Source organism: Colobus angolensis, unplaced genomic scaffold (genome assembly GCF_000951035.1).
Source record: "Colobus angolensis palliatus isolate OR3802 unplaced genomic scaffold, Cang.pa_1.0 Scaffold238, whole genome shotgun sequence".
Lineage (NCBI taxonomy): Eukaryota > Metazoa > Chordata > Mammalia > Primates > Cercopithecidae > Colobus > Colobus angolensis.
Genome location: NW_012115577.1, coordinates 1,485,205 through 1,495,163, shown reverse-complemented (window position 1 = coordinate 1,495,163; position 9,959 = coordinate 1,485,205). Strand labels below are relative to the sequence as shown.

The 9,959-nt window shown below is 47.3% G+C and overlaps 1 protein-coding gene across 1 annotated transcript in view; it reads right to left on the bottom strand.

The window, feature by feature from the left end:
- TRIM26 (tripartite motif containing 26) overlaps positions 1 to 9,959 on the bottom strand; it is a 35,001-nt gene that overhangs the window by 7,561 nt on the left and 17,481 nt on the right. The window contains exons 3-6 of the mRNA XM_011945053.1: positions 7,626 to 7,729; positions 5,278 to 5,765; positions 5,041 to 5,136; positions 3,115 to 3,345 (exon numbers count right to left, since the gene is read on the bottom strand). Of these exons, the coding sequence (XP_011800443.1) occupies positions 3,115 to 3,345; positions 5,041 to 5,136; positions 5,278 to 5,715 (765 nt within the window). The 5' untranslated portion in view covers positions 5,716 to 5,765; positions 7,626 to 7,729. The remainder of the gene's footprint in view (positions 1 to 3,114; positions 3,346 to 5,040; positions 5,137 to 5,277; positions 5,766 to 7,625; positions 7,730 to 9,959) is intronic.

The following is a 9,959-nucleotide window of genomic DNA, read 5'->3' as shown; positions in this document are numbered from 1 at the left end:
TGTTGGTCAGGCTGGTCTCAAACTCCTGACCTCGTGATCCGCCTGCCTCAGCCTCACAAAGTGCTGGGATTACAGGTGTGAGCCACCACACCTGGCTGTAGTATATTTTGAAGTAAGATAGTGTGAGGCCTCCAGTTTTGTTCTTTTTGCTTAGGATTGCTTTGGCCATTTGGGGTCTTTTGTGACTCCATATGAATTTTAGTTTTTTTTCTATTTTTGTGAAGAATGTCATTGGTATTTTGATAACAGGGATTGTATCAAATCTGTAGATTGCTTTGGGTAGGATAGTCATTTTAACAATATTAATTCTAATCCAGGAGCATGGAATATTTTTCCATTTGTTTGTGTCCTCTTTAATTTCTTTCATCAGTGTTTTGTAGTTTTCATTATAGCGGTCTCTTACCTCCTTGGTTAACTTAATTCCCAGGTATTTTATTTTACTTTTGTAGCTACTGTAAATGGGGTTGCTTTATTGATGTCTTTTTTAGCTAGTTTGTTATTGGTGTATTAAAAATGCAGTAGACTTTTTATGTTGATTTTGTATCCTGCAACTTTACTGAATTTGTTTATTAGTTCTAAGAGTTTTTTGGTGGGGCCTTTAGGTTTTTCTACATGTTAGTATAGCCGTTACGGAAAACAGTATGAGAGTTTCTCAAAACACTAAAAATAGAACTACCATATGATCCAGCAATCTCATTACTAGGTATTTATCCAAAGAAAAGAAAATCAGAATATCAAAGGGATACCTGAACACTCATGTTTATCGTGGCACTGTTCACAATAGCTGAGATGTGGACTCAATCTAAGCATCCATCAACATATAAATAAAGAAAATGTAGTATATATATACAATGGAGTACTATTAATCCATAATAAATTTGAGTTCATGGAAGTAGAGTGTAGAATAATAAGGATTAGAGGCTGGGAAGGGGGTTGGGGAGAGGAGGGTAGGGAGAAACTGGTTAACGGATACAAAGTTATAGCTACATGGGAAGGATAAATTCTAGTGTTGTGCAGCATTGTAGGGTGAATACCATTAACTATAATTTACTACACATTTTCAAAAAGCTAGAAGAGAGGATTTTGAATGTTCCAACACAAAGATATGGTAAGTGTTTGAGGTGATAGGTATACTAATTACTCTGAGTTGATTATTATATATTATATACATGTATCAAAATAACACTCTAGGCCAGGCATGGTGGCTCATGCCTGTAATCCCAGCACTTTGGGAGGCTGAGGTCAGGAGTTCAAGACCAGTCTGGCCAACATGATGAAACCCTGACTCTACCAAAAATACAAAAATTAGCCAGGTGTGGTGACGCGCACCTGTAATCCCAGTTACTCGGGAGGCTGAGGCAGGAGAGTCGCTTGAACCCAGGAGGCAGAGGTTGCAGAGGCAGAAGAATTGCTTCAATCCAGGAGGTGGAGGTTGCAGTGAGCTAAGATTACACACTGCACTCCAGCCTGGGAGACAGAGCAAGACTCTGTCTCAAAAACAAATAAACAAAAACCTCCATATCCCATAAATATATACATTACATAGCACTAAAAATAAAAGAGAAAACACAAAACAAAAAAAGAAACCAGTACCAATAACATTTCCTATACTAGTTTCAAGCAGACACCATTTTCTCTCTCTTCCCTTAACCTTACCCCACCCCAGGGAGAGCTGCAATCGGAGTGCTCTGAGTCACTGAGGGCCAGGCCTCTGCTCAGAGGGCCACTTCTCTGGTGCATTAGGAACAGGCACCTCTCTGGGCAGACACAATGGATTTCAGCCCCACCATATCCTCAGCTGTGTGCCTCTGTTCCACACACAACAGGCATCCACACATAGCAGGGCTGTGGGGAGAGGAAGAACAGGGGCAAAAGGAGACGCAGAAAATGACCCAGTCAGAGTATGACGAGAGAAATGTGAGGGAACAGAATGACATCTGGAGGAAAAGAGGGGGCCAGAGAGACATTCTGGACAAAATAAGAACAAGAGCTCAGAGCCCAGGGGTCAGGACATCTGGGCTCGAGCTGTGACCTGCCACCTGCCACAGAGCCTGGGACAAACTCCTTCCACTCTCTGGACCTCAGTGACTTCATCAGTAGGGGCTGGACTGGAAGGTCTAAACTCCCTGCCAGTCCTCATTCTGTGCATCCGAATTCACAACAATGAGGAGCAGGTGGCCGCTTCCTTCTGCACTCTGTCCTGGTGCACACACTGGGGAGTCTGCCTTGCCGTCTCTCCCTCCTGGCTATTGGTTTGCCCTGCCATTGGCCTGGGACCCCACCTTCCTAGAAATCCTGGGTGGCTCTGCTGCTGACAGACAGACCCAGCCACCCTAAACAGTGCACGTGGGGAAATACCATCAGAGAGCCCCTCTCCTCCCAGCCTGTGAGGGCAGGAAGGTCGAGCCCTCTGCCCCTCCAAAGGCTGCTGGACCCTCTTCAGGGTAGTGTGATCCCCAGAGGCTCCCGGGGGAGGAGATGTGGTGCCATTTCAGCTTCACAGCCAGTTTTTCAGCTCCAAAGCCTCCCTTTCTCACTACCAAAGCCCCTCCTCTAGGAGGCGCCCCGAGCCCCCCTTGTCTGCTTTCCATCTTGTTCTCTGTGTGGTAATCCCATGGGCCCAGAGAAAACCTGGCCATCTCTGTCTCCCTTCCCCAGTTTCCCTATCTCTTCCAGATCCTCCGGGTCTTTGAGAGGAGCTGCTGGTCAGCCCTCCCTCAGCCACCCCCAACCACACCACCATAAAAAGCTTCCACCAGCTAAGTGTCTGCCAGTGACTTGTTAGAAGGGCTCGTGATGGCAGTGGTGAGGATGGAGGATGGTAAATGATAATAATTAATGATATTAATAATCTTCCCTTCCATTTTATGCCATATCATTTAGTTTTTTGAACAGTTTTGTATAGAAAGTTTATTTTTTGAAGTGACACCATGCCAGTTATTTCATTTTATGCTCATGCAATCTACAGAATAATTGGCAGGGGGAAGGATTATCATCCCCATGTTTCAGATGACAAAACTGAGCCCCCAAGTCTCCTAAGGTCCTGCAAGTGAATGGCAGGGCTGGGACCCACTGTCCTGGTCCCTGGCTCCCTGCCCAGGGATGGCCTCTCACCTGCATGAGCTCTGCAGCTGGCTGCTGTGCCTTGCCCTCCAGTTCGGAGATGACCAGGGCCAGCCGGGCGAGCTCCCCGACGCCCCGGCTCTTGAACTTCTCCCTGCCCTCTGTGAGCTCCTGCTCCAGCTTCGCCAGCTGTTCCAGCAGGTGTTCCTCCCGCTCCCTCAGGAACTGATGACCCTGCTCAAACTCAGCCACAATGTACTGCCTCTGGTCCTGGAGCTTCTTCTGCAACGGGCAGGAAGGGGAGAAGGGCTGACACCTCTGCTCAGGATGGAGGGCCCAGCACTGGAGGTGTGCAAGGCTGGTTCGTTCACCTCGGTACCCCTGTTCAGGAATTCTACAGGATCTGGAGTGGGAGGAGCTATAGAGGGCTCCTGGTCCATACTTTTCTTCTCAAAGAAGACACCAGTAATGAATTAGTTCAGTTCACCCCACCACTATGTGATCAAAACCCTGTCTCTATCTGACTGGTCAGCCACAGTCTGTTCTAGCTAAGCCAGTACACTCTGGGGCCCCTGGAGAAACTCTGTGGGGCTCACTTATAAGCCGGCGCACTTTTCCCTCCTGGACAAAATCTCTGTCACCTCTTCCAGGAAGTTTTGCTTGATTAATGTCATCTAAGCCTGACCAGTCCTCTCTTCAGCACCCCACTGTTCAGTCTAAAATACCTATGTGTACCCCACCCCGCCACATAAGACTGTATCCTGTTTCCTCAGCAAAACTGTGTGACATCTGTGCTTAGAGACTATGTCCTTTCCTGCCTCCAAATCTCCTCCCCAGCTGGGGTGAGGGGAGCCCTCAGTGGCCCTGTTGACTGGTGCTGGGCTGAGGGCAGCCATGCACACTGAGGGCCTGGAGGGGTCCTTGGACTTAGCCGTCTCTAGCTTACTCTCTCCCTCTCCCCAGGCCTAATGACTCACTACTGGCCCTGACCCCACTACTCTTCCACTGCCCACTTCCTCAACATACACAGTTCCCCAGAAAATCAGAACCATTTGATCAGTTCCCCCGCAACCCCATCTCTAATCAAGCACATAACGTGCTGTCTGTTCCCCAACTACAGTTGTCCCTTGGTATCAGTGGGTTATGGGTTCCAGGATCCCCTCCCCAAGGATACCAAAATCCAAGCATGCTCAAGTTTCTTATGTAAAATGGAATAATATTTACATATAATCTACTATATACTTTAAATTATCTCTAGATTACTTACAATGCCTAATATAATGTAAATGCTACATAAATAGCTGTTACACTGCATTGTTTAGAGAATAATGACAAGAAAAAAAATCTGTATATGTTCAGAAGAGATGCTTTTTCTTTTTTCTGAGTATTTCTGATCCATGGTTGGGTAAATCCACTGGTGTGGAGCCCACAGACATCGAGGGGGTCCCACTATACTGGCAACCATTATCCTGGGACTGGGCCCCACTACATACAGTGCCATCAGAACTGGCAGGCCTGCCTTAGCTGTTCTCCAGCCCTTCCCTCCCAGTTCTTACCCTGGAGCCAGCTTCCTCCTTCTAAACCCTCTCCACTCTCAGGCAACCTTGTCTCTCTCTCTCTCTCTCTCTCTTTGAAAGGAAGAATCAAGTCACACCTTCTTCAGTTCCCTGGCAGAAGTGAACCAGCAGCTGGACATGGGTCCTGCCACCAAGGTGAGAGTCACAGAAAATAGAAGGGACTCTAGCTGACATCCAGAAGACCCACCTGTCTCTCAGACAAGAAAGAAACAGGCCCAAGACCACATAGCTCAGAAAGACAGCACTTGGGCTAAAACCCAGGTCTGCCACTGCCAGGCTGACGCCCGTCCTCCCTATAAACAGTGCTAGAAACACCTCCCAGCTGCCGCCTACTTGCCCAGGCTCACCCTGCCCTACACGGGTGCACCGCCTCAGGGCTTCCTGAAACAGCGTCACTTACCAGCGCGGCCAGGATATCAGCTTCTCCCTTTGCCTGGAAGCCCTGAATTTTGTCTCTGTCTCTCCTTAGGGTACTCAGGTGGTTCAGGATTTTTTCCTGTGGAAAAACATGCAGTGGGAACAGGTGGATTCTCTGGGCTGGGGCAGGAGGGGAGAATCAGGCTGAGTCCTCTGAGGACTGCAGGGCGGAGCGTCCAGTGAAGGTGGCAAGCCACCCTCGGGGGTGAGAAGGGCTTACCCTGTGGGGCTGGGCGGCCTTCTCCATGAGGACGGCCGTGTGGGGCCTGTGCTCCCGGGACTCCCGGCACATCACGCACAGCAGCTTCCCATCGTCCTCGCAGTAATAGTGTAGCTTCTCTCGGTGTCGCTCACACAACTTCGCGTCCTGCTGCTCCCGGGTCACCTCTCCCGGCTGCCTGCCCTTGTCCACCTTCAGCCGCTCAATGTTCTCCACCAGGCTGGCCAGCTGCCACACGGGTCGGATGTTCTCCTTCTTAAAAGGCTTCTTGCAGAGTGGGCAGACAGGGCGGCTCCCTGAGATGGGGCGGACGTCTGTGGTGCAGCTGCGGCAGAAGACGTGGCCACAGTCAATGGTCACAGGGTCCCGCAGGTAATCGAGACAGATGGAGCAGGTTACCTCCTCTTCTAGGCTCCGTAGTGGGGCTGACGTGGCCATGGTATCCTTAGTTCAGAGAGGTCTCCATTCACTGGTGAGGACTTCTTCTCCTTGGAGACGAGACACAGAGTCAGGCGCGAGCACAGTAAAGGGGCGGAGGTGGCAGCCTTGCACAGGGCTGCCAGCTCCAGCACTCAGTCAATCTACAGACACCACCAGCTCCCACAAGGCTCACACAATGTCAAAGGGAAGGGGACCTTACAGATCTAGTCCAACTCCCTCATTGTACAGATAAGCATATGGAAACCCAGAAAGATTATCTTGGTAGAGTGAAGAGCAGGACTGCCAATAGCCTATACCTTCCTGTTGGGAGAGCCTCAACACCCTTCCTTCTATCTGTTGGAGAATTGCTGTAATGCACCAACTGTAACAGAAAAATCACTCACTACCTGCTGGGAAACTCATAATGACACATATATAAATCTACAATGTCTACTGTGGACACAGTGCTCCTTCACGCAACTGTGCAAAGCACAAGACACACAACTGGTCATGGGGGTCCTGATACAGTCAAGAGACTCCCCCCCCCTTTTTTTTTTTTTTGAGATGGAGTCTTGCTCTGTCACTCAGGCTGGAGTGCAGTGGCACGATCTCGGCTCACTGCAACCTCCGCCTCCCGGGTTCACGCCATTCTCCTGCCTCAGCCTCCCAAGTAGCTGGAACTACAGGCGCCTGCCACCACGCCCGGCTAATTTTTTGTGTTTTTAGTAGAGACAGGGTTTCACCGTGTTAGCCAGGATGGTCTCGATCTCCTGATCTCGTGATCCGCCCGCCTCGGCCTCCCAAAGTGCTGGGATTACAGGCGTGAGCCACCGCGCCCGGCCAAGAGACCCCCTTTGTTTGCTCCTCAGGGTTTCAGGTTTCAAGAACTAAGAGAGGGCAGCATAACATGGCTCACCCTGTAAACCTAACACTTTGGGTGGCTGAGGCAGGACGATCACCTGAACCCAGGAGTTTGAAACCAGCCTCAGCAACATAGTGAGATCCTGTCTCTACTAAAAAAAATTAAAAATTTTAAAAAATACCTCAGTGGAGTAGCATACATCTGTAGTTTCAGCTACTGAGGAGGCTGTGGCAGGAGGATTACTTGAATCTGGGAGGTGGAGGCTACAGTGAGACATGACTATGCCACTATACTCCAGATTGAGCAACAGAATAAGAGACTGTCTCAAAACAAACAAAAAACCAGAAAACATTAAAAAAAAAAAAAACTAAGATTCTTCACCAAAACTCGAGAAGCATCAGGAAGCTTCAGGAGTCTGACTGTCAGCATTTCCCTTCCTAAGTGTTTCCCTGGGCTGTTCTATAGCTTGGGCTTAATTTGCTTCCCCTAAAAGGATGGACCCTAAACTCAGCCCTCCAGAGGGGCACAGCTTAGCCTCAATGGACTTGTTCTTGGCTGTAACTGCCTCGTCTAGCTGGGAGGAATCCTCAGGTGGCTGTGGCTGCTATGTGCTGTGAGGCCTTGGCTTGTACAGGGAGCAGGGACACACAGAAAGGACTCTGCTTCTGTTTACCTTTGTAGTCCTGGCCCAGTTCCAGTCTGAGGTTATGAGCCTCAGTACGTCTACCCCAAGAGCAGCCTCCTGCCCCTGACTCTGTGTGACAATACAGAAGTCACTTAAGTACTGAGCCTCAGTGTATCCATCTATAAAATGGGAAGAGTGATACTTACCTTCAAGGGTTTCTAAGCAGGTCATGTGAAAGAATTATGGTAAAAGTACTAAGTACAAGCCTGGTACACAGACGGAAATCTAGGAGAGAACCCAGAACCCCTGGTTTCCAAATCTAGTGAGTGTCCAAACCACAAAGAGTTAAATTCAAAAGTGGCAGCAAGAGAAGAAGTGAGCAGAACCAGCCACAGTGACACATGTGCTACAGAGTTCAACAACATCGTCACAGGGCAGTACCTGGAGGACTTGCTCTCCTATAGATCCATGGAAGGCAACTAGGGCAGCGCTGGGAAGACAACCAGCAGGGCACAGAGGTGACTGCGAGGCTGGAATGAAGCAACCTGAATTACGGGCAAATCAATACTATTAATGATTATGTATGATGAAAGTCCATCGCAACAGAGTTCAGTGGCCTTGGTCAGTAGTGACATTAATGGGACAGAAATAAAGCCCCCAGTCTATAAGACCCAAGAGTAAACAAAAACAGGGATATAATGTTTACTCATTGAGGGTTTAGTACAATAATACATAAAAAGCATTTTATAACGTAAAAGGACTACATAAATATGAGACTATTATAGTACTGATAATAATCCCAACTGGAAGCACTAATGGATCTAGGTATGTGTGACTTTAAGAGACATAATGAGGGGGAAATCAAGCACCTTCAAAGTTCAAATGAAGGAATCAAGGAATTTAACTGTCAAGTGAAAGTGATATCAAGTTCCTAGATGTTAGTAATGCTGGTAGAAATACTAGGAATTGGCCAGGCACGGTGGCTCACGCCTGTAATCCCAACACTTTGGGAGGGCGAGGCGGGTGAATTACAACGTCAGGAGATGAGACCATCCTGGCTAACATGGTGGAACCCCATCTCTACTAAAAATACAAAAATTACCCAGGTGTCGGTGGCTCAAGCCTGTAATCCCAGCACTTTGGGAGGCCGAGACGGGTGGATCACGAGGTCAGGAGATCGAGACCATCCTGGCTAACACGGTGAAACCCCATCTCTACTAAAAAATACAAAAAACTAGCCGGGCGATTTGGCGGGCGCCTGTAGTCCCAGCTACTCGGGAGGCTGAGGCAGAAGAATGGCGTAAACCCGGGAGGCGGAGCTTGCAGTGAGCTGAGATCTGGCCACTGCACTCCAGCCTGGGTGACAGAGCGAGACTCTGCCTCAAAAAAAAAAAAAAAAAAAAATTACCCAGGTGTGGTAGCATGCACCTGTAGTCCCAGCTACTCAGGAGGCTGAGGCAGGAGAATCAATCACCTCAACCCAGGAGGCAGAGGTTGCAGTGAGCCTAGATTGTGCCACTACACTCCAGCCTGGGTGACAGAGTGAGACTCCATCTCAAAACATTAAAAAAAAAAAAATGCTAGGAATTGCCTGGTCCAAATCCTTGGCTTTACTGTTGAGGAAATAAGCCTGGGTCAGTACTTTTTCAGTTGTAACATACTGTAAGTGCTTGGAAAGAGGAAAAAGGAATGGTACTGGGTGTGTCTGTGGGCTTTCAAGCCCTTTATCATGCATGCCTCTTTGCCCAGTGGCCTAGAAGTTTAAAAGCTGAGGTTGTTTTTTCGTTGAAGGATAGCCTGTGTTATCTTTGGGTTGGGAACTTACTTTGCAATTTACTTGCAAAACAAGAAGAATCAAAGGACTACCAAGAGCTCAGCTACAGCTCCTCTTCCATGCAAAATAAGACACCTCATCACCCAGGCTCCATGCTGGGCTTTGATGATCTCTAAACTGAAACTGTCTAAAAATTATTGTACCTGTACTAGATACCTAAAATTGTCTGGGAATTACAGAAGAATAATCTTCTGTAAGATTAATCAGCGAATAAGTAGAAGAGGGATAACAGAATTAGAAAATCATTTTGTGACTGCCATTATAATAGCACAAGGATCATCAATAGATGCTAAAACTATTAGGTGAAAGGTTCTAGGGGATGAGATAGCCTCCACAGTGCCAAAGCACCAAGAACGGATTACTTCCTGACATACCTTCATAAGGAAGAGATCCAGTGGTTACCTTAACTAAGTGACCAAATCCAGCATCATCAGCAGACGGGGCAAAGTGGAATGTGCTTCCCGGCATGGCACTGTATGAATCACACAACATTACCTATGAAGTTTTTGTGCCAAAAATGTTTGACTTGAATGAATCTAGTCAAGTCTTTAGAACTAACTTCCAGTTTATAAAAAATATAAAGGAAAGGAATACTCTGAAATATGTTACAACTGAAAAAGTACTGATGGAGGAGTTAAACCACACCACGAGGAAAGAATCAGATAAATCCAGAATGCTGGACAGTTCACATGGCAACTGGTCTAGTCTTTTAAAAAGTCAATGTCATAAAAAAACTTCAAAGGAACTGCTCTTGATTTTTACAGACTAACGAGAAATAATAAACAAATGTAATACGTGAACCTTGATTGGATCCTGCAAAAAAAAAAAGGTTATAAAAATAGTCTTGGAACTATTGTGGGAAATTTGAAAATAGATTGGGTGTTGGATCATATTAAACAATTATTTCCTTTCTTTCTTTTATTTATTTATTTATTTATTTA